General features: G+C 51.6%; 9 protein-coding genes across 9 annotated transcripts; 3 read left to right on the forward strand and 6 right to left on the reverse strand.

The window, feature by feature from the left end:
* Nucleotides 1-4,261: 4,261 nt before the first annotated feature.
* Nucleotides 4,262-5,403, reverse strand: APUU_70116A (F-box protein; the record flags this gene model as incomplete). The annotated part of the gene is made up of 3 exons (XM_041694953.1): nt 4,262-4,834; nt 4,886-5,241; nt 5,334-5,403. 3 exons carry the CDS (start codon nt 5,401-5,403, stop codon nt 4,262-4,264), a joined length of 999 nt encoding a protein of 332 aa, XP_041560732.1.
* Nucleotides 5,404-6,210: 807 nt separating this feature from the next.
* Nucleotides 6,211-6,936, reverse strand: APUU_70117A (uncharacterized protein; the record flags this gene model as incomplete). The annotated part of the gene is made up of 1 exon (XM_041694954.1): nt 6,211-6,936. One exon carries the CDS (start codon nt 6,934-6,936, stop codon nt 6,211-6,213), a length of 726 nt encoding a protein of 241 aa, XP_041560733.1.
* A 617-nt stretch (nt 6,937-7,553) lies between these two features.
* APUU_70118A (uncharacterized protein) lies at nt 7,554-8,796 on the reverse strand (the record flags this gene model as incomplete). The annotated part of the gene is made up of 4 exons (XM_041694955.1): nt 7,554-8,168; nt 8,229-8,495; nt 8,543-8,588; nt 8,639-8,796. 4 exons carry the CDS (start codon nt 8,794-8,796, stop codon nt 7,554-7,556), a joined length of 1,086 nt encoding a protein of 361 aa, XP_041560734.1.
* Nucleotides 8,797-9,394: 598 nt separating this feature from the next.
* On the forward strand, nt 9,395-11,304 carry APUU_70119S (cytochrome P450; the record flags this gene model as incomplete). The annotated part of the gene is made up of 5 exons (XM_041694956.1): nt 9,395-9,836; nt 9,888-10,079; nt 10,138-10,472; nt 10,531-11,065; nt 11,120-11,304. 5 exons carry the CDS (start codon nt 9,395-9,397, stop codon nt 11,302-11,304), a joined length of 1,689 nt encoding a protein of 562 aa, XP_041560735.1.
* Nucleotides 11,305-11,567: 263 nt separating this feature from the next.
* Nucleotides 11,568-13,861, reverse strand: APUU_70120A (Zn(II)2Cys6 transcription factor; the record flags this gene model as incomplete). Its single annotated transcript, XM_041694958.1, has 7 exons — nt 11,568-12,054; nt 12,120-12,269; nt 12,325-12,505; nt 12,560-12,746; nt 12,793-12,856; nt 12,937-13,674; nt 13,722-13,861. The coding sequence occupies 7 exons, from the start codon at nt 13,859-13,861 to the stop codon at nt 11,568-11,570; spliced, it is 1,947 nt and encodes a 648-aa protein (XP_041560736.1).
* Nucleotides 13,862-13,980: 119 nt separating this feature from the next.
* Nucleotides 13,981-15,378, forward strand: APUU_70121S (acyl-CoA dehydrogenase family protein; the record flags this gene model as incomplete). Its single annotated transcript, XM_041694959.1, has 2 exons — nt 13,981-14,320; nt 14,369-15,378. 2 exons carry the CDS (start codon nt 13,981-13,983, stop codon nt 15,376-15,378), a joined length of 1,350 nt encoding a protein of 449 aa, XP_041560737.1.
* Nucleotides 15,379-15,573: 195 nt separating this feature from the next.
* APUU_70122S (Zn(II)2Cys6 transcription factor) lies at nt 15,574-17,204 on the forward strand (the record flags this gene model as incomplete). The annotated part of the gene is made up of 2 exons (XM_041694960.1): nt 15,574-15,626; nt 15,668-17,204. 2 exons carry the CDS (start codon nt 15,574-15,576, stop codon nt 17,202-17,204), a joined length of 1,590 nt encoding a protein of 529 aa, XP_041560738.1.
* Nucleotides 17,205-17,952: 748 nt separating this feature from the next.
* APUU_70123A (cytochrome P450) lies at nt 17,953-19,540 on the reverse strand (the record flags this gene model as incomplete). Its single annotated transcript, XM_041694961.1, has 5 exons — nt 17,953-18,445; nt 18,504-18,880; nt 18,935-19,129; nt 19,192-19,434; nt 19,490-19,540. The coding sequence occupies 5 exons, from the start codon at nt 19,538-19,540 to the stop codon at nt 17,953-17,955; spliced, it is 1,359 nt and encodes a 452-aa protein (XP_041560739.1).
* A 3,019-nt stretch (nt 19,541-22,559) lies between these two features.
* On the reverse strand, nt 22,560-23,489 carry APUU_70124A (uncharacterized protein; the record flags this gene model as incomplete). The annotated part of the gene is made up of 1 exon (XM_041694962.1): nt 22,560-23,489. The coding sequence occupies one exon, from the start codon at nt 23,487-23,489 to the stop codon at nt 22,560-22,562; it is 930 nt and encodes a 309-aa protein (XP_041560740.1).
* Between the last annotated feature and the right edge of the window lie 7 nt (nt 23,490-23,496).

A 23,496-nucleotide genomic window follows, 5' to 3' on the forward strand; every position in this document is an offset into this window, starting at 1 on the left:
TCATGGCATATTTACAGAAGGGACGATACTATCCATACCGTTCTCCTGGGTACCACCTAGATCATCAAGGGCTCCTGGTCGTAGCCCGTTCCATTGCACCACAGTTGAGGTTCACCGGCGAAGACTGCAGCAAAAAGGGATAATCTGAGAATGATGCAGAGCATGCATGTCCGGTGCAAACGCGAGCTGACAGGGATGTATCTGCGAAGTAGGACATGGTAGGACATGGCGTTTCTGAATCCACTTATTCCTGCTCAATCTCTGCTCACCAACTGGCCCGCTCTTGCGAATGCGTCCGCATTATCTGGATAGATCATTTAGAATTCTCTTGTATGCCCATGCGTTGACCCTTACCAGCATATCAACGCGAAAGACATCCAGTCATGCCATATCAACTTGGCCAGAGTCCACCGATCTCTGCGTATGTTAATGCGTCATTATGGCTATTTTCGATTGTTCTCTTTCCGCCTACCGTTGTCTGGGCATTTAATCTGTTTGCCGCGCTGCTGCAAGAAAGACCAGGATGTCCAGCCCCGTCCTGTATCCAAACGGCGGGTGGCAACCACGCAATCACGACGTCCATTCCCCTTTGAGCTCCACTACGGCCTCCCTATCAAATGCAGCATCACACTTCTTTTTCCTATGTGGTGAGCGTTGTGGTGGGGTGGATTGGCTCAGCCCATCCACAGACCAGATGGTGGACGGTGGCCTAGACAAACAGCCCAATGATGCATCAAAACGCGTCCATATTCTCAGACGGCTTCGTGCACTGCCCGAATACCAGACACAAGGTCTCCAATGGATCGGACACTGGCTTTACTGCTTCACGTCCAAGCGTAAGGCGTGTCTTATGGGCCAGCGTGGCAGAGAATGGCAGATTCCCCTGCTCAGGTCAGTGTCCCTGGGTCTCCTTTTCTGAGCTCGGCCACTGCCCTCTTTTATATCGCTTCAATATAGTGCAAAATTCATCCAAAGCCGAGTTCATCGCATGCCGCTTCAGCACGGCCGCTCTACTTTGCCATCTTTTGCGAACTCTTATATGGACTGAGAAAGGACACGCTTCAGTCTTTTTGCATACCCAGTACCTGCTTCATGCTTCTATGGATACGCAGATGCTTGGGAATCCAGGGTCAGCTACCTTTTCCACTATCTGGTTCAATTCCCAGAGTATCCTCATCCCCATATCAAGCATTCCTGTCTTTGATGCGCAGGGTTAGGTACTGCTCGATTCTTTCCTGCCCACTGGATTTCAGACTCTTACTGATAGCTCCATTCCCTCTATAGCTTCCTTTCAAGGGTATCCTCCTTGAACGCTCACTATCTCCGTCCTTCCTCCTTTCCCCCTTTCCGGGCTGTCCAGCAGTTCTTTGTGAACGTACCTATCACACATCCGACCTTCACTTGGCCTTCGCTTTCAGATGGCACCAGATGGGATAGCCTGTAGGACCTGGTGATGGCGATGCTATTTCTGCTGCGTCGTCTCAAAAACACAATTTCGGGTTGCAATACAGCTGTTGCCACTCATCGTCAATCTCGTTCTTGGTCGTCCGCCCGACACACATCTCATCATATCACCACCAATTCGCTGTCAAGATGTTGCCGCCTGGGTGCTACTCTCAGCAGATACAGAATACAGATGTTGCTATTCGGTATTATTGTATTGTAAGTGTAAACGTGTATATTTTGCCTGCCCCGCCATGGCTTTCAGTCTCATCGCTGTTCATCAGCACGAGATATATACGCTGCACCAACCACGGTAGAACAACTAACGATAGATGAGAAAACACAGTTTATTTCGAGGGTACCTCCTAACAACCAAATCGAATACATACAATCACCAAGGACGAATAACCAGAAATAACCCGAAAGATAAACACCGATCGCACAGCGAGATCCAGCCCGATCCATAAACGACCACCGAAATCCCACTCGTTGTACTGTCCAAAGTCCCCAACAACGATACCACAATCAGCCTGACGCATATCACGGGTCCTTATACTCCACCAACGGGATAAGGTCAGGATCGTGAGGACCTTCACGCAACATGTCATCAATCAGGGCTATCAACTTCCAAGCTTCGGCGTCGACAGATGCTTGCTGGCGCTGCAGACAAACAGTCCACATCAATGTCCGATACTGACTGCATTATTCGAGGGATGGCTTTACCCGTCTTGCCAGCTCTTCTGCGATCAGTCGCCTTTTGCGACGATTAACCTGTTGCGCGGCCGGTGTTGAGGATGGGGCGTTTGGATCCGGATTGTTCGATCCACTTCCCGTAGCTTGATGGCTTGTCTGTCCGGGGTTTGCACCGAGAGGCGCGGAAGAAGATAGGCTTGGATTGATCAATGGATTATTGGTAAGTCGACTGGCTGTCAGTGGCAGATTTCTACCGATAGATGGGTAAGAAGGGATTGGATTGTTCAGTCCGCGTGTCCTAAATTGATAGCCCGGTTGAACGAGCCCTCCACCAGGAGGTATTTGGAAAGGGGTGCCTTGTTTCAGTGGTCCAGAGCCAGAAAGAAGGATATCATCCAGCTTGTCAAAGCCTCTACTGCTACGTCTTGACGAAGGGCCGCGTTGATTGTCCCGTCCCCGTCCACTGTCCGTGAATGGATTGACTGCTGCAAGGATGCCCCGACTGGTAGGCGCTGCGGGAAAGGCGTCTGGATGGTTGCGCTCTGTTTGCGCAAATTCATGATCTGTTGGAGCCGGCGTTGTGCTGATTGCTGATGGTAAAGTGTTTGCATTTCTGGATGGAACACCAGTTGGTGGGTTTCCTGTTCCACCAGAGTTTCCACCGGCAGGGACTGATGAAAGGGCATTTGGAGCGCTCCGTGGAATATCAGGGATGGGATAGTCTTGTGGATTGAAAGCTCCACCGGGATTTGGCCAGAGAGAATCACCTGTTGGATTCGAGTTAGACACTGTATCACGGTGGATGCAGCTAAAGTCCCATTTGAACGGAACACCAGCCACAGCGAAGGGTGAGTTGGGGTCATGAGTACCAGTTGCAACGTCGGGGATATTACTTGAATGCTTGAACATTCCCACCCCAGTGTCCGCTTGGACATCACCAGCTGCTGGCTGCTCAGACTCATCGTCCTCCTCACCGCAAGCCTTCTTCATGAAGGCGTCGAAGTCAAAAGGCTCGGTGATGACAAAACTTGGGTCATTGTCATCGGCACTCTGCTGAGCTAGGGAACGCTGCTGAGCCATTTGGGCACGTTCCTGGGCATGGCGACGCTCCTGGGCCTCGTAATCCGCGAATGCAGCATCAAAATCACCGCCAGCCGCCCTTTCCAGCGCACTCATTTCCATCTCGGGGGGCTGTGAGGCCTCTACTGGCTGTGTGTTCTGTTGGTACTGGTCGTGCCGTTCTTGCTCTGAGGCGCCAGGGCCGTTTAAACGTTGTGAGTAGCGTGAGTAGTCTGGGCGTCTGGGGCGCTGTGAGCCCTCTGGTCTGTCTGGCCTTCCTACGTCGTTTGGGTCTTCTTGGTTTGTGTGTCCGCCAGTTGGGCCTTCTTCGCCGTCCGGGCCCGCTTCTGCGTCTTCCCTATCTGAGTCGTCTCGGGCGTTTAAGGCTCTGTGCGCCGTGAGCCAGGCATTAGATCTGTTAAGCTCCACCTCAAACTGTTGCACCCACGGGACGTCCTCGCTGCTGTTCCCACGTGCAGTCCTCGTAGAAGCGCGAGTGTTACTGTCAGTATCGTCGGACCTGGAGCGGAGTCGGTGGCGTTGTCTATTTCGTTCAGGGACGTCTCTGTTGGATGACATCTCTTTGCGGTGAAGATGAGATTGAATACGGTGGCTATGGACGAGAGTAATATACTGTCCAGTAGTAAGATGGAGAAAATCAGGATAGTGAAGAGAAGAAGGAATACACTGGTAGGGGAAATGATTAAATAGATACTTCCAGAGAGAACGGCTCCCCGATTGGCGTATACGACCCGCATTCACCGTTCATGGTGTTGATATTGGTAAGTGAAGGGGTGTCAGGATGGGCTGATCAGTTTCATATGCTACTTCACAGGTTGTCTTGTTATCAAGGTCACTGGAAGGCCGGATCTAGAGTATTATGAGCTACTGGAAGTTGAAAGACAAGTCTCCATCCCAAACAACCTTCAAAGGACGCTCATGAATAGTGAGGGTTTGTCAACACGGACCAAACGGACCAACGATGGCGATCAGAAAACAACCGCCTGAATCCCTCTACAATATCTAGGATGCACTACAGCAAAACATATTTCGTACAGCCTTGTAGTCAGACATCGACCCACGCCCTCCCAATCGCCTCGTGAGGCCGTACCCACGAACCATCGAGTGCGTTGTAAAATAGGAGCCAGTGCAGCAAGGGCCTGATGACATAAATAGGTGTGGCATTGTCCTCATAACCATAGTTTTTCTTCAATGCAGATTCCATATTGAACACCTGACAAAATGGGCACATTCTCTTCGTCGATAGGGAGAATCTAGCAACGGCAGCAATCCAATCGTTGCGAGCGACTCCGTTAGGCAGTGCGGCCTTGTACGCGTCCGAATGACAGGGTCGAAGCCACACACAGGTATCGCAGGGCTTCAGGCCGTATTGGCTGTGACTAAACCCACGTCCAACACCTCGCATCCTGGCAACATGGGACTGCGGTATCCCGAACAGCCGAACTCGGAGTGGCCCGATGGGAAGGGGGCCTATTTGCACTTTGGATGCTAGGCCAGCGAGCTCATTGCAGGTGAGCATCAAAGTTACCTGGTCCACGGGGTCGAGCTTCTGGAGTATCAACAACTGTATCTTCTCAGGAAGGCTAAGCAGTGGTGAGCATTGAGCAGGGTTCTTTATCTGGGAAGCTGTCAGCTATGGCACTCCGGGCTACTACTGCAATTTACATACCCCGACTCTAATGGGCATGGATATAGGCCGGTACGAAACGTATCCCAAGGGCTTAAACGGCCAGGACTGCAATGCTATCACAGAAGCATTTCCAGTATCTTCGTTCGGTGCGGTACTCGAGCTAGCAGGGGAATGCTTCGTGGCTATCTCACCAGCCTGCGCCGCAGTTGACGGGGCAGCGGTAGTCGAATCTTGGCTTGAATCAGGTCCGGCGACAGGTAGGGACAATGAATTCAATAGAAACGATTCCGGGACGACGTCGACGTTGCTCCGTTTGATTCTTTTGTTGCGGCCTGCGTCTTCCTCAGACTGCGGCCGAGGCCGCGACGGCCGCCATGATGCAGTGATTCTCGTTCCTATGCCATTAAAGCCTTTAGTGAGAAGTTCCTCAAACGACAAGCCTCGAGTGGAAACGATTGATGAGCAAGCAAGTCTTCGTCAAACCCACCTTCCTTATCGGGCTCCAACGCCTGCGCGGCGGAATGACAACCATCACCGTTCACTGTTCCCTTCGTCATGTCCGAGGTTCCTATCCTCGCCACTTGTATTCTGGGAATTAAGAAGCCTGAACGATTGGATGGGATGTGGGGAGGAAAGTAAACCGCTGGTGAAGGTGACGGTGAAGGAGAAGCGATGAGTTTGGCAAGAACAGCCCTCTAAGATAAATGCCCTCCAGAAGTGAAGGTCTATTAGTCCGTCAAGCTCTTTATTCACAATGCCACATTCAGATTCACAAATACCAAATGTTACTGCTGGCTAAAGCTACCTCAAGCCGACCTGTATTTCAGAAGGTCAGTCCTGGGATTGCAACCAAATCAAGGAGCAGGGTTTGGCCTCAGTGGACATGTTCGGACTACCACCCGAGCACCTCCAGTATAGCCATTAATTACTGGGATGCTCAAAGATGAATTAGGCCCACGTTTAAGACAATATCACGGACGCAATACGATGCTGTGACAGCACTATAACATGGCCAGTCTTCCGCGATACTAGTTTAATATAGACACACCGGTTAAGACTTACGGAAATCAAGGCTGCATTTGTGTGAACTTAACCTTAATAGTATTTTGCTATGGGAGACTGAAAATCCGTAGATGCGGTCGAGCCCTAATCCATAACCCGCGCGTGTAAGACAACAGAGAACCCACCTCCAACCCATAGTTCATGAATCACACAGAATATGTTAGTCACAAGGAAATGGACAAGTTATTCTGCAGGGCTCTTAAAGATACCCCATCACCAGCGCATATTCTATGGGCAGGAATTCGCAACTCGGGCAAACGCCCCCCAAGAAGCAAAACCTCATTGCGGCTTGGGTCCAATGATCATGGGATACTCCATCGACAAGGACACCCTTCCACATTAAAACCCCACTCCAGCATAGACTGACAGACTTCGCACTGTTTCATGATGAACGGGCCTTCGATACATACTGGCAGATTATCCTGGGTGCCTTGAAAATGTCCGTACGTTGAGTTGTCCAGCAGAAGCAACTGGGGGTTGATGTTACGGACCGGCGCCGAGTACGACGCATTGTACGCACTTGGCGCACCGAGGCCTGGGAGGTCGCCAATTGCGATAGTTTCCCAACCACCGGCCCAGTGGTCTTCGTTCCCCTGCTGAACGGGTGGCATCTCCGTGTCGTCGACGATGTTGGCTGGTCCCTGGGCCTCGGGATCGGGGGAAACAGGATTTAAAAGGGCGTTGAAGTCAAAGTCCTCAAACACGTCAGGGTAATCCACATCCTCGAAAAGGTCAGAGTATTCAGCTGGTGGAAGGAGGGCGGAGACGGGGACAGTGCCTTCCGCCGCCATAACATCCCCAGGATGGTCGACGGAGAGATATGCGGAGGTAGGGACTTGGTGAGTGTTCATGCTTGGATTGGCAATTCCGTCCTCAGCCAGCTCGCCATCGGTTTGTCCTGGAGGTTGATTCACTCCGGGGGACCAAGGCCTAACCCTCTCAAGATCGGGATCATAGACAACTCCAACTTCAGAATTCTGATTGGCGTCCATGCTTCCATGGCCGGCATCAACATCCTCGTTCTCCATGGCTACTCCACCGAAGCTTTACGATATGGGCAGATGAGGTAGGATGGGAGAGGAGAATCAACCGTCTGGCAGCACGATGATGAGAGGGAGGGGAAGGAAAATTCTGTCGAGATCAGGTGGTTAAATTCTGATTATCTAGTCAAAATGACATGAGCCAGTCAACAGATTTTAGGAGCTAGCTGAAAGGGTTCACCTGGGTTGGGAGTGATATTGCACAATTTGACTAGTAATCAATGAGCCCAGGTCCATTGTGCTTGGGCAGGGTGATTTTCAGGAAAGTCAGTGTCTGTACTATATACATAGTTCAAAGAACGCCAGCGTGATAGGGCGTCTGGTGTTCACTGTGAGTAGTCTATTTTACAAAAGGTAGAAGCAAACGGGCCATCAAAGCCAAAGCAGCTCCTCCTGCAACCCCATCCGTGGCAGCTGAAAGTTGATCTAATATGAGCATTACCGCATGACAAGCTTAGATCCCAACATATCGTTACTCCGGTTCCTGGTAATAGATATGCGGCTGGTGGGTGTCTTAACACGACTGGCACTATATGAATCTGCCTCACAAATACGTATATCAAGCCGGGATGGATCCTTATCAGACTTTTCATTCTAAATGCCTATCATCGTTTCGTCTGAACATGCTCTACCACCTTCGCAGGAGGAAAGCCGATATCCAACCCGGTATTATTCTCCCCACCATGTTGGGAGACCACATCAACATCCGTAACAACCTGGATCTTATCAATATTATTACCCTGCCGTCGCACCAGCTCTTCCTCAGAGCCAGTCAGCGTACCCCCCAGCCCATCCCGTTCCCCAGACCGCGAAACAAGCCTCCGACCTCTAGACGTGCCCTGACCCCGCGAATGCGAAGGCAGACTTCCGAGCCTATGAGCCCCCTGCCTTTTATTGTACCTATCATAACCATACCCGGAAGCATCATGGGAGCTCCCGACGAGCGTTGTAAATAGCGACCTCAGAGCGGGCAGGTTAACCGCTACAACAGCAATCTGAATCTCAATCCCAGCGACGATAACCATCCGACCCATGATGTAGGGGGTATCCGGTTCTGAAATCAGCTGCTTCTGCACGATGAAGCGGCAGAGCGCTGTGACGACGGATAGTGAACCGAAGCAGATGATTCCGAGGACGGCGAGCTTGCGGCGGCGGCTCATTTGGAGGTTGACAACGGTGGGAATGGGGAGGATGAGGATCACGATATCAGACAGTGCGTTCTGTCCAGGACATCATATTAGAAACATTATATCGCAGGTTAGGGGCATTGTAAGACATACCAGTCCCGTTGGAACCATTTGGACGACGTAATCATTCAACCGCCTTGCGTTTGGATACTCCTCAGGGTGGAAGTACGCGTCCAAGGGCTGGGCCTGCAAAAAGGCCAAGAGCCATTCGATGAGAAGAAACAAAAGGCACACGACCATTGTCGCGTAGACGGTCCACTGGAAGTTCCGTTTTGGCGAGAGTCGAAGGTAGAATAGGAGAAAGGTCTGCTTCAGCACGAAGTGTACAAACATGTAAAAAACTTCTTCTACGAAGAGAAACTGCATCTGTCAGCCTTCGTCAGTGTGTCTCTATAGAAGGAAGTTACCGTGTTAATTTGTTGGAGAATCCCATCTGGTGCTTTATCCGCGGGTCTATGACAAGGTCAGAACAGCAGAGTAGGTTGAGGGCAGTTATTACTTACAATCCACACCCATGCTGCAGGAATACGTATAGAATCGCCTGCTGTACATTGTTGACGGCCTTTCGACTGGTTAGCTGTTGCTTGCAAACGACCACTGCAAACGCACAAATAAAAATATGCCAGCGGCGTCGTCTCGTCCAAAGGTCCTCAGACGCCATCGACAATACAGTCTGAGGAAAATAGATGTAGTGCCCAATGCAAAGGCAATGCTGATGACAGCGTAGGCAATGGGTTGGAGATTCTCAACAGCCATAGTTATGCATCTACTCCGGCGAACTCTGTACCGCGATATTGAAATCCCACCAGACCTGGGGATCAAACCACGTCCAAATCTCTGCAAAGGATGCGGCATCCGATTTATGAACAACTCGTCAGCGACGAATCCTTCGGCCATTTGACAAATCTAGCGAGCGAGTCATGGCCGGCTCCAAACGTCTTCCATGTCAAATTGTCGATGATCGCTTTCTTTGTGGGACAGACGATCTCAATTGAGGCTTGTTCGTCGATTGCGTGCTCCATGTTTATTGGGCCATCGTGAGAGCTGTGGCTCTTCTCCCGGACGGCCCCCGGGCCGTCTGGGGGCATGCGGATAGGCCGACCATTGACAGTTATTCGATGGAGCAGCCTAATGCATGCCCACTGCGCCGCCAGTGATTATCAAACGAATGGCTCTGTTGGCCCATAAGCTCGTAACAATCACGAGGGGACCTCTTTTTCTTTTTCCAGCGCCCCTTTCGTGACACCAGACAACTCGCCATGGCGTCGCTCTTCTCGGTGGAAGGCCTCCAGCAGGCTCTGGGTAAAGATATCCCCAGCCTCGTACTCTCAGCTACTACACTGGGAGTTCTGTCTCACGTCTCCATTTTCCGAAGTTTGCCCGTGGAGGAGCACCTGTACTCTCTTCTCAGTTTCTACGCAGCAGCAGTGATCGCGGTAGCAATTGCCTATCTATCACTTACAGAATTCTCCCCAATCCAAACCCTTTTCCGGATAGGATCCATCGCATCAGCATTTAATACGGGCCTCGCATCGAGCATCGCAATCTACCGGCTGTTTTTCCATCGGTTACGCGCCTTCCCTGGACCATGGCTGTCGAAGTTCTCCCGGTTCTACGATGCGTATCTCGCGGGTAGGAACGTGCAGTATAATGTTGAAATTGCGAGGATGCATCAGGAATATGGGGACTTTATTAGAACTGGTACGTTCACTGCATGTTTCCCGTATGGCTCGTGCTGACGGCGGTCGTAAGGACCGCGAGAAATATGCATCGTTCGCAAATCCGCCGTCCCTCTGCTTTTATCACCGCAGTCGAAATGTGGAAAGTCGACGTTCTATGCCCAGGCGCAAACGGAGTCGAAATACTGCTCTGTCCACCATACCCGCGACTCTGATGACCATCGCAGACGGCGAAAGGCGTGGGATCGCGGGTTCAGCATTAAAGGTGAGCTGCTCTACATAACCATCCCTCCCCTAATTTAAGTACGCTGACGCACATACAGCTCTATCGGGGTACGAACCAAACATCACAGATAAAGTAGATCTCCTAATCTCACATATCGCCAAGAATCAGGGCAAGGCAATCAACGCAACCAGCTGGTCCATGTTCCTCAGCTTCGACATCATGGGCAACGTCGGGTTCGGCAAAGAGTTTAACAATCTATTGACCGGGGTAGAGCATCCGGGGATCAAAGCTGTGCATGACCACATGGCGATCTTGGGCACGATGGGCCATGTCCCGTGGCTGTTGAATATAATCAGCCATCTCCCCGGCGCGACTTCAGCCATGGCGGAATTCTTCAAGTGGTGCGAGGATGAGGTTGTGCAGAAACACCAAGTTTGTCACTGCTTAGCAAATATCGGCACGATTTAGTACTAATGTGTATACCTTCTAGAACTGGGACATCAATGAATACCCACGAGATATAGTCTCGTGGCTCCTCAAAGCGTACGTCGAGAAAGACGTATCAGCTGCACCAACTGCAAATGCACTCCACGAAGACTCCCGGGCAGTGCTTGTCGCCGGAAGCGAGACGACAGCGACAACGCTGGCATCGATACTATACTACCTGTGCAGAAATCCCTCCGTCCTAACAAAGCTGCAGCGCCTGCTAGACGAAGCAATGCCAGGCGGATCAGCGGAGTGGGCGTACCACAAAATCAAAAACATCAGCTACCTTGAGGATATCATCAACGAGACGCTGCGGCTACGACCTGCTGTTTTGACTGGTGGGTATCGGGTTACGCCGCCTGAGGGGATCCAGGTTGATGAGGTTTATATCCCGGGGGATGTGAATGTCTTTGTGCCGACGCAGTTGATCCAGGCGGATGAACGGTACTATACTGATGCGAAGAAATTCGTACCTGAGAGATGGAGTGAGAGGAAAGAAATGATCCATGAGGGCGCTCCTTATTTTCCCTTCTTATACGGTACGCCCAAATATTGTTGATACGGCTACCTTGAACTAATTTTCAACTATCCAGGGCCCTATATCTGCCCTGGAAAGCATCTTGCTCTGATGAGCCTCCGCATTTCAGTGTCAAAACTAGCCCAGCGATATAATATCAGCTTTGGCCTAGGTGAGACGGGGGAACTGTTCGAGACGAAGACTTTGGATACATTTACCACTACGCTGCCACCACTCCATGTGCAGTTTTCGCTCCGGTGACCACGATAGCGTAGAATAATATAAATCAACTGCAAGGAGAATAAGTCACACAAATTACGCTCAGAAATAAGAATTTCCAAAATACTTGCTAAAGGCTAGCACAAATATATTGTTCGCATATAATGCAATTAGAAAGACGGCCTAATGCCGCTAGTGGTTTTTATGGTCGAACAGTACTTCAATATATATATCCCAAGAACAATAAACCAGCCAATCATATCATGTCTCATCACCATAACTATAACTAACAATTGAAAACGTCGCTACAAAAACCGATACAAGAACTCCAAATTCTGCAAATTCAGCGCATCCGCCTCGTCCTCCCACGGCACCCATCCATACCAGTCATCCGGCTGCGGAACCGGCGGCATCAACGTCTCCGCACCAGCAGAAGAACCAGTCGTGGGGCCATCATTATCACCAGTCCCTGGAAGAGTAGTATCATGACCCTGCACTAAACCATGCTGACTTACACTCCCAACTGCAGCCCCACCCCCAACTCCCACTCCATCTCCAACACCCGTACCTCCGTGCTCTCCCTGAGTTAATCCCAACACCTCAGCGGTCCGATCATCCAGCCCTTTGAAGAACAGATGGAGGACCCAGTTCTCCAGATCCCACGATTTCTGCAGTTCCTCGAGACTGAGCAGACAGAGTCGCGCGCGGTGTTCGGCTAGGGTGCGTGTTGTTCCGGACGAGCGGCGGTGGTGGATTGTGTGGATGCAGAGGGTTGTGAAGGAGTGGGTTATTCTATAATACGTTAGCACTTATTTTGAAATAATCTTGATAGTGAGGAGAATGGGTAGGGGGGGTACAGATGAGTCGGCGCATGCTGGATTAGATGCGCGGAGAGCAAGTCCTCCATGATGCGGGTGCTCTTCGTCGCAGCATCGAGGGCGATCTGGCCGTCGTCGTGAGGGGTGGGATTTAGGAAGACGCGGCGGTAGAGGAGGATATAGAGGTTTCTACAGTATCATCAGTATCCACAGCGATGCTAGTAGTTAGTTGATTTGAACGCACTGGTATGTCATATGAAGCAACCCCTTCAGGAACAACGACACCGGGTCAATAAAGACACTGCCCCAGCGCAACTCAACAGGGAGCTCGGACTCCCACAGACAAAGCTGTTCATTCAGGGTGTTCCTAGTCGCGAGATCTGGTTTCTGGTGGTGGAGGTACTGCGTTGAGACAACCGTCCGCACTGCCACACATTAACAACATTCCTTGACAGAGTAGGAAGTAGTAAGGAACGCACGCAATCTCGCCAACTTGGCCATCTCAACCGGGTACACTAGATCCTGCGGCCTCTGGTGCCCAAATACATCGTCATCGACGCTTTCATCCTCAAGTACATCATCAGGCTCCAGCATGGCCACATCGCCATCCTCATCGCGGATTCGAGGCGGGAGACCCAGTGCTGCGGCGCTTTGCTGGTCGCGCGTCTATACATATTAACAGAGGACATGGCACAAGGCAAATGCAACATACGTATAAAGCCCACCAAATCCTCTTACACAACCGTCTTTCCTTGGGCGGGTGTGCGAATTTCGACCTGCGTCAGTCAGCATCAACCAACCATACAAACCATACAAGGAACAACCACAGAAAGCAACAAACAAAAGGTAGACATACATCATATGCATCCCGCGCTTCTGCGCAAGAGAAACCGCAATACTCAACCAAAACCTCACATCGCGCTCCTCACCAGGCCCACCCCGCCACGAACTCAACATGAACAGCGCCTGGAGTTTCACAATGGGATTGGCTTCGGCGTCCGCATCATAGATCGCCCTTGCGCGAGAATAGAAGAGGAATTTCGCGCGGTACCGCACCGGAAACTCCGTTCGGGCAAATGTCTCGTCGTCGCACAGCGAGACGCCGATGAAGAGCATCGCTTGCAGGAGGAGGGGCGGGATACCATTTAGGCCGGTCTGTGCTTTTGCGCGGCATATCGCGACGCGGTCTACGATGGGGAAGCACGGGTGGAACCAGGTGAAGTAGGCCTTTAACAAGGCGTTGACGGTGGCCTCTGGGGGGAAGGAGAGGGCGCCGTTTGATTCAAGGTGGGCGGCTTGTTGGACCTGGTGCAGGCGGACGGCTTCGTCGCGGGTGCTTGCTGGGAGCAGGCGGGGGGGCAGGGGGTAGTGCAGTCGTGGGTGGCGCGGGTCCATGACTGTTGTGAGGGGGCTGGACTCGCCGAGGAAGACGGTTGGGTCGGTGATTTTGTGTCTGTCATGGTGGGGTTGTATAGGGTTTGGGTTTGTGTCTGGGGACATGTCAGGCTCTTGGGGGGATGGGCCGGACGCTGATCCTGGGCCTGGTGCTGGAGCTGGAGCTATCTGCTGCGACTTGGCTTTCCTCCGCGGGTATCTGCATGTTTTAGCTGGCTTCTACCTAGAAGGTATGGTAAGGCATACTTCCCCCGGCGCGAGACACCGAGCTCACAGGCGACTTCCTGGGCGACGCAGTTGGAGCACGGGTGCTGCTGCAGCACATCGCAGCGGATGCGGCGGCGGTGGCAGTGGACACAAGCCTGCTTTGCGCGTCGGAGCGGCATTTCCAGTATCCAATATCCAAGTTAACGATCGCAGGGAAGCCAGCCAGCCGACTGATGGGCGAGATGGCTTTTCAAGAGGTGCGTGGTGGCGTTCGGCTACTCGGTTGTATGTCGGTTATATGATGCGTTTATGCGGGGACTTATTTAACACTCCTTTCTCTACCCTCTTCGAACCAAAATCAAATACAGCAAGCAACATGTTTCGCTCTCGAGTCCTCAGTCACTCTCGCAGGCTCTTCTCCACCACCGCCCGTCGGCCCATCATGGACCTGGCGGGCTTCAGCGAGAACCAGCTGACTGTGCGCGACGCCATCGGCAGCATCTGCGCCAACTTTCCGAATACCTACTGGCAGGAGTGCGACCAGCAGGAGCGCGATCCAAAGGAATTCCACGCGGCGCTGGCCAAGGACGGATGGCTGGGGATTGCCCTCCCTGAGGAGAACGGGGGGGCTGGCCTTGGTGCGCTCTACTCTTTCGGTATTCTTGTACAACAGCTAACAAATGCAGGAATCTCCGAAGCAACGATGATGATGCAGACAATCACACAGTCCGGCGCCGGAATGGCCGGGGCGCAGTCCATCCACGCCAACGTCTACGCAACACAACCGTTGGCCAAATTCGGCAGCAAAGAGCAGGTCCACGAGGTCGTGCCGAACATCATCAACGGCAAATGGCGCACCTGCTTCGGCGTCACTGAGCCCAACACCGGGCTGGAAACACTCAAACTGCAGACTCGCGCGACACTCAACAACGCTGGAACGCACTACTCGGTCACCGGGCAGAAGATCTGGATTACGTGCGCGCAGGTCGCATCCAAGATGATCCTGCTGGCGCGCACAACGCCATTAGAAGAGGTGGCTAAGCCGACGCAGGGGCTGTCCATGTTCTGCATCGACATCGACAAGACGAATCCCGGGCTGGAGCTGAAGAAGATCAAGAAGATGGGCGGGCGGGCCGTTGACGCGAACGAGGTGTTCTTCGACAAGTACGAGGTCCCTGCGTCGACGCTGATCGGGGGCGAGAATGAGGGCTTCCGGATGATTCTGCACGGGATGAATGCGGAGCGATGCCTACTTGCCGGAGAGGCATTAGGGCTGGGGTATGTAGCACTAGAACGGGCAGCAGAGTACGCGAACCAGCGCCAGGTGTTTGGTCGCAAGATCGGACAGAACCAGGCCATTGCGCACCCGCTGGCGGATGTTTATATGAAGCTGGAGGCGGCCAAGCTGGCGACGTACCATGCGGCCAGACTGTATGATGCATCCAGGACGGATGAGTCCATTCCGGTGCACTCGGTCGGTGTCGCGGCCAACAGCGCAAAGTATCTGGCAGCTGAAGCGGCATTTACTGCCTGTGAACGAGCAGTTTTGACACACGGGGGAATGGGATACGCCATGGAGTACGATGTCGAGCGGTGGCTGCGAGAGTGTCTGGTGCCTCGCATTGCGCCAGTCAGTCGCGAGATGATCCTCAACTATGTCAGTGAGAAGGTGCTGGGGCTGCCGCGAAGTTATTAGAATTAGATATCCTGGTTTGAACCATGGTTAGGCAGTCATTATCGTGTATAATCTATAAATATCTCGTATTCTGTGTTGATTTGGTTGATTGGTTCTGGCGAGGGGCATTTCTTGGCTGTAGATCCTGCGTCTCCAACTTCACCTGAATATTCACATTAACTTACCGTAACATTCATTGAACTTCAAAATTGTAACATGCGCCAGAGAAAGTCGCATCGCAAGTCCCGCGGGGGCTGCCTCACCTGCAAGTACGTCTTCCACTCCATACCTTTACTGTGCTGACCAGCAGAAAACGCCGCGTCAAATGCGACGAGCACCAGCCCACTTGCCAGCGCTGTGTGCGCGCCGGCTGGTCGTGCTCGTGGGACGCTGAAACTGAAGCTATCCCCAGTGCTGTCCCCTCGCGCATCTTCCACACCCAGCGCGAGACTCGCTTCTTCGACTTCTTCCGCGTCAACACCATCGCCGACCTCTCCGGCTGGGCCTCGTCGTACTTCTGGCAGCGTCTCGTCCTGCAGATGGCCCACTCCGAGCTGGCTCCACGTCGCGCTGTGATTGCCCTAGGGGCCCTGCACTCGGACGGCGTCGACTCGCCGCATGTTCTGCGCTACTATGGCGAAGCCCTCACCACCCTGCGCCAGCTGCTCACCCAGTCCGACTCGCCCACGGGGATGGTCTCAATCGACGTCTGCCTCGCGACCTGCCTGCTGCTGTCGATATTCGAAGTCGCGCGCAAGGACTACGAGGCAGCCCAGATCCACTACACGCGCGGAGTGCAGCTGCTCAAACAACACAGCCAGACCGGTCGAAACCACCACCAACTCGCCTTCTACGAACGCACCCTCCTCGCCCAGTTCTCCCACCTGGAAACCCTCATCATCTCCTTCCTCTCCAGCCGCCCCGGCTACCACCAAGACGCCATCTTCGTCGAATACAACATCTCCCAGCTCGCTATCCCCTCCTGCTTCCCCTCCATCCCCGAAGCCCACGAGTCCTTCGTCCGCCTGCTGCACAGCATCCAGAACCGCGCAACCCGCGCCGCCAACACCCTCGCCTTCGCCAAACCCGACTCCGTCCCAGACGACGACGGCATCTTCCCCCACCGCGAGACCTACTCCGCATCCATGCGCCAGGCCGCCACTCTCCGCGCTGTGAACCACGAGTCCCTCCTCGGTCTCGCCCGGTGGAGCGCAGCATTCTACGCCTGCATTGCATCTCTCGAGAAACCCTCCCTCGTCGACCGCCGCGTCATCGCCCTGCTCAAGGGCATCTCGACGATGCTGTATATCCGCTGCTCCAAGGACCCTGCCCTCGGCGAGATGGGCGCTGATGCGTTCCTGCCCGAGTATGAGTTCACAATGACCCAGTTTGAGACTGCGGTGGATCTTGCGTGGGAGGAGCGTTCTTCTTCTGAATCTTCATCATCATCACCACCATCATCACCGGGTACAACGTCGGATAGTAAATCAAAATCAAAATCCGCAATAACACCCCTCTTCTCCCTCTGCACAGGAATAGTAAATCCCCTCTACGCACTGCTTGCAGCCTGCCGCGACGCGAGGGTCCGCCGGCGCGGTCTAGCCCTGCTCGAGCGGGTGCCGTACCAGGAGGGCCTGTGGACCGGCGAGAAAGCGCGGCAGGTGGTCGGGACGATTGGGCAGTTTGAAGAGCGGAATCGGGTTCCTGGTGTTGAGGGCGCCGAGGGGATCAAGAAGGAGGACCGCATTGTTGGTGTGAATTTCCATTACTTCCCGGATCGGTTTAAAATTATTGTGGATTGGGATGGGGGGAGGAGGGAGGTTGGGTGGGTTATGTTGGAGTTGTGATATACACATTCTATTAGTATATATGTATGTATATGTATCTTGTCGTCTCGCCTGGGAGATGTCCGAAATATATCAGTCTGAGTCTGAGTCTCCTGATCCGGAACTGGATCCTGTCGATGACAACGGCAAGAGCGTTTGGCTTCAGGACGTCGCCTGTGGTCGACATGGATGGTCAACTACCGGAGATATCCTGACTCTCGATATCGACCAGCAACGACTGCTTCTGCTGTCGAACCGAGACAGACCGCCGGTTCTACGGTGATAGCAGATTCGAGCACCTCCAACGGTGAAACTAAACCACGGACCGGACTGAGAGAAGAATGGGTGGGAAATCAAGACAGAAGCTGTATAAAAGAGGAATTGATCGATATCTGAATATGTTGAGGTGTTTGTCTTCCGTTTGTAGCGCGCGGGGGGCATGAATTCATGCAGGCTAGCTATTATTATTAAAATTATATATATTATTAAGATAAATGAGTTCGTAAAGTATTCCAAATAGCAAAAAGATAATTTCAGTGCATGGGTAGTCTGTACTACCTTATTGGTGGCATCGTCCCTGGCTGAGCATAAACCGCCTAACTAGTTTTCCCTCAGGACCTGCAGATCTTCTACACAGATACTTAGTAGGTCGTAATGGGTTTCAATATTTCTGGCGATATGGACTCGCGGTGTCGAACGAGGTGCTAGATTGATCGCTCAGAGGTTTTGCCACCAACAGGACGTTTGTCCTGCTCGCTTTTCCAGGCTGCTACTTGTCCGGATTATGACTATCGACTTTCCCTGGCATCCACGTACTGAAAGCCATGCCTCCGGGGACTTCTTTCCACTGCAAGGTTTCCTTGTCTAGAAAGCACTCTTGTGTATCGTCCCACGACTCTCGGATCATCTGCGCCTTCTTGTCGCTGCGCGCAGTTATAGCGGTTTCAAAAGGCGCCGGTTGTACCGTCAGGCTCCCAACTAGATTATCAATATCCGGCAAGGGCCCCGGTTCCCCGGTTAGAGGGTGAATGGGGCGTTTGATATCAAATCCCCATAATATGCGCGATATACCAAGAAACAACGAGCGCTCCGCGATGTGCGTACCTTGGCATAACCGGCGACCCGCGCCGAATATGAAGTTGTTGCGCTGGCTGGGGTCACGCGTTGTTGCTGATTCCAACTCGGTCCGATTGTCGTTCTCGAAGCGTGTTGGGTCAAATCTGCGAGGGTCTGGGTTTCTTTTGGGGTCCATATGGATTGCCCTGGCCCAATGTTAGCGTTTGGTGATACGCGCTGTCTTGCCTCTTCGGCCTCACGTACCAAACATTGCAGATGACTGTGGCACCAGCGGGGATTCGATAGCCCATGTACTCGTCATCCTGCGTAACACCATGAGGGGCTGCCATTATCGTTGTTGGCATCCAGCGAATGCTCTCCTTAACGCATCCTCTAATGTACGGCAGGCTGTCAAGGTCTTCCATGACGGGTAACCTGCCTAACCCCACGACCCTGTCCATCTCTTCCTGTGCCTTCTGTTGGACGTCCGGGAAGACCATCATGGCTTGTATAAATCCAACAAGAATAGATGCAGTCGTGTCGGATCCAGCTTCTAGAAGTGATCCACTCAGGTAAGCCGCTTGTTCATCAGAAATCTGTTCCTGCTCCTGCACTCGAAGCAGATCATTACAAAAAGACGGCTGCGATGTATTAGCTAGCGCGAGGGGCATGGGCAACGCAATGCGATCACTCACCTTGGCAGTTCCGTCGTGAAGCGCTTTCTTGGTATTCATCCAGTGCCCCAGGTACAAGCCCATCTCTTTCCTGTGAAGCTCCCGTGCGTAGTTGTAGTTCGGGCGAAGGAACGGGGGAAGGTTTTGAAGAATAGGATACAGATCTAATAATTGAGAACTAGCACCCTGCACCAGTTCTCCCCAGAGCTCAAATCCCTAAATTGCGGCAAATCTTAGTCCTGATAGCCATTCCGCTAAGTGATTAAGAGCGTACTAACATGGAATAGCTGCTTGAGCTTGGGGTCATTGCTGTCCACAGTTCGAAACCCAAAGATCATTTGCGTCGTAAGGGAGTTGATATAGCGTCGAATGTGGCCAACGAATTCACCGGGCTTGACGAGAAAGTCGAGCAGCATTCGCTTGTTCTCCAGATCCTGATACGGGACGTACGTGACGGCGGCGCGCACATTCAAGATATTGTGGATCATCTTGTGCATTTTCCGCCAGAGAGCGGAATATTTCTGCGATTGGTCAGACGCGGAGTGTAGGGACTCAAATGTCAGTCGGATTGCTTACCATTGTGACAAGCCGTAGTCCACCACTTGCAACCTCTTGACCCATGTACATGTCAGGCCGTGAAGAGTAACGTAAATCCCGGGCGGTAGGTGCGTCCCGGGCGGAAGGTAGTTTTTGCACCCGCCTATTGCTATACAAACTTTCGATTTAAATAACTTCATCAATTCTTAATTAAATTCTTTGAACTAAAGATAATTAGAAACATGACAGCTTGTTCTCTTATGGCCTTGTATTCCGCAATTCGTATACTTTGGTGGAGCGCGGCTACGTCTCTCTAAAGTTGGAAGAGTAGTAGAGCTTGACACCCCCCCACTAACTTGAACTTCATTATTTCTTGATGAAATAAGGTCCCTGGCTTCTGTAAATGAAAGGCCATCTGCAGGAGTCATTAAATGCCTAGAACGACTCTTTTTTACCATATTATCTGCCATGAATTCGCGGAGATCCGTATTCTCCCGCGCCAACAACCCAGCGTTGTATATGGCTAACTCGCACCCCTTCACAAATTCGTCCAGCGCCTGCTTGGAGGGGGTTGGTGGACTGTTAGAGCCCTCTTTTAGAAGCTTCTTAATTGACGAAGCTTTTCGGTGTACTTGGCGGACCGTATGAGGCGTACAAAGTTGAGAGGATAGAATTAAAGCAGTCCCTCTGCTTGGGGGGGGTGTAGGAGTTGATAACTTTAACTGCAGCTTATCCAGTACTGCAGCAGGTAGGAAAGGAAGTAACCCAGTTGCCCTGAATCCGCTTTGAATATTCTCTGTTGTAAAGACCTTCTTGTGGGCTTCCGGGTACGCCTTTAAGAAATCAAGCTTGTCAATATGATTAGATCCACAGCGTGCCTTGCTCTCGATCATAGATCCGTACGCCTTTTTTAAAGGACCAAAGCAGCTAACATTAAGAGGTTGCAGGAGGTGAGATAAATAGGGAGGCATGCAGATAGGAATAATATGATTATTCTTGCATGTAAGGTCGAAAGCAGGAGTTAGGTGGCTTCCATGGCCATCCAAAATAAGAAGTATATACCCCCCCCTCTGCCGCCCTTGTACAGCTGGAATAAAGCATTTTTCAAGCCAGCGAAGCCTAATAATATCTGTTGTCCATCCATTATCACTAACTTCAATCCTCCATGCAGGTGGAATAGACAGTTCTTCAAACCAACCCTCAATATAGCGCTTTCCTTTGAAAATAATCGTTGATGGAATCGACCACCCGCTTGAATTGATACATTCAATGGTTGTAACCCACTCCCGATTCCCTGGTTGTACAAGCCATGGTTTGCCTGGCATTTCTGCTCGAGATACCACCTTTGTTGTTGCAATTAGACCCATAGCGAAGCCAGTTTCGTTAAAGTTATAGATATCTTTATCTGATATACCGTACTCGACTTTAACCCTTTGTATCTCATCGAAAAATAGGCGAATTATCTTAGGATCTTCACAGAGCGCTCTTGAACGATTAATCTTTCGAGCAAACCTGGTTTTAATTTCAGGGCGCCTCTTGGTGAATTCTGTTACCCAGTTCTTTCTAATTGGTCGGGATAGGGTTGAGGATTCGTCCAGGATAAGTTGGGCCATCTCACGAACGCGCGAGGGCCTCGGGGCTGCTCCACGAATATCTAGTGATACTATCCAGCCTACTAAGGCCTCTTCTTGACGTAGGGATAGCCTATGTTGATGATTGCGGAGTTCTGCTTGAGAATGTCGGCCATTAAGTCTTCCTCGGAGTGTATTTGGATGAATATTGTAGGCACGCGCCGCGGGCGCAATTTTTTGAAATCTTCCATTTTTAAGGTCTTGAATCGCGCATTCGATCCGGCCCTCCTGCTCAACCAAATTTTGATTCGTTTGACGCGCTTTTCGTGGCATGATAATTGTTAAAAGTTGAGGTTAAGAAACGCGTTGATGCGGGTGCAAAAACTACCTTTCGCCCGGGACGCACCTACCGCCCGGGATTTACGTTAGATATTACTGCGCTTATCTAATAAGTCTCTGACACTGGCATCGGATGATAGAATGATCCAGACGCGCGTTCCCAACATGAGTGAGTATATTGGCCTAAGAATATTAGTAGTCGCATATATCCTATTATATTTCGTGTATCATACCCGTACTCCTCGGCCCATTTCTGGAACTGCAAGTAAGGTCTGTCTTTGGGAATCTAGAAAGGTTAGAATAGCTGTTTTGATCTTGAAAGTGTTATTGGTTCCTGCTGCCTACCAAATGGAGATTGCCTAACAGCGGTATAGTTGGGGGCCCTGGAGGAAGGTCTACAGGTCGTCGGCCAATATTGAAGCATTTATGTAGGCAGTACAGCAGAACAGTCGCGGCCACCCATGCGAGGGCGAACCCGAGTTGACCCATGTCGAATAGCTTTGTGCACGCCTTTTCTAGCGAAAGGTGGGGAATGGTCGGAGGTATAAGATGGTAGTAATCATCTCAACAATCATGGCAACATCGGTGATATATGCAACGTTATATATAATCGACGGTAGAATGCAGTGGATAACGTACCTAATTCCCAGGCGCAACCGCTGACTTACCAACTGCCGACCTCCAACACCACCAACCACCAAGGAACCGATATATCACAAACCCCGAGACCTCGCATATTCCTAATTAGGAAGGATCTACCAGAAATAACTGCATGACGGCCTGACGACGATAACCAGAGGTCAGCTAAGCCAGGCGCCGGGGACCACCGTCGGGGACCCCTCTTAGGGGGCTCTATATAGGACCCCTAGATACTCCAGTTCCATAGATCTCTAAACAATTCATTCTCTTCCCAACGGAGCCTTCTGATTGGCCGAGCCAGTATTCTTATACTATGTCGACATGGCTTTATAGTTGCTGGATCCTTGACGCCGCCCCGGTGCCTAACATATATTCATATAACTTTATTTAATACTGTTTATTTTAATTCCATGGTAGCGTTATTTTATGTCAGCGAAGTTGTATAATATACACTGGCCATCCAACTTTATATATACAACCAAAAAAGACTTAATAGATAATATTAATTTTAGTTTAATAGGGGAATATATGTATCGCTAATAACAAACACGTTAAGAACACTACTCAACATAAGCAATCCCAGTGACTGCACCACCAATATCAGGGATGACTGTGGTCTTGCAGGTCCCGTCCAGGTTGGAACTATACAACGACCCCCCTAGATCCCCAAAGAACATGCGCCCATTCTTCAAATCCAGCGCAATTCCAATGCCCTCATGCAGCTTGCGAACCAGAATCTCCGGCCGCGCCTTCGAATCAACAACGTCATCAACCCCCACCACATTGACCGAGTTCCCATACGGCGGATCCCCCCGATCCGTCCAATACAGTTTCCGCTGCTGATGGTCCAGCTCGAGATCAATCGGCTCCGGCAGACCCTCCTTAACAATCGTCACATCCGATCTGGATTCCGCAGTCTCGCCCTCCCTCAATTCAATCCCCATCCTGAATATCCTCCCCCCATTCCCCTTCGACGGCCCCTTCTGCGTCCAGAACACCTGTCCCCCCTCCTCATCAACCGCAATTCCAACACACCAATCCTCAACTCTCTTCCCCTGCACATCCCCAGCCACATAAAGAGTCTCCACATCCCCCCCATCCATATCCGCCCTCATAACCCTCATCCCCTCCCGATCAGACCAATACAATTTCCGACTATGCTGCGCAATAGTGAGCTGCTTCGGCGTATGCGTATACCCCTTCGGCACAACCGTCACGATATTCTTTCCATCCAGGGTACACCGCTGAATAGACCCGTCGTTCGCAGATGGGATCCCCATATTCGACCAGTAGATATGGCCGGCCTCTTTGTCGACGGCGATTCCATCGGGCATTGTGTGGATGTTGGTTATTAGTTCGCGGAAGCCCGAGCCGTCGGCGTGGCATGTTAGGATGCGGCCGTGGAGGGCTGGAGTGGAGATTCCGACGTCGAGGAAGTATAGCCGGCCTTGGTGTGCCGAAGATTCTGGTGCTGATGATGGGAGGTGCATTTTGTTT

Source organism: Aspergillus puulaauensis, chromosome 7, assembly GCF_016861865.1.
Source record: "Aspergillus puulaauensis MK2 DNA, chromosome 7, nearly complete sequence".
NCBI classification, from domain to species: Eukaryota; Fungi; Ascomycota; class Eurotiomycetes; order Eurotiales; family Aspergillaceae; genus Aspergillus; species Aspergillus puulaauensis.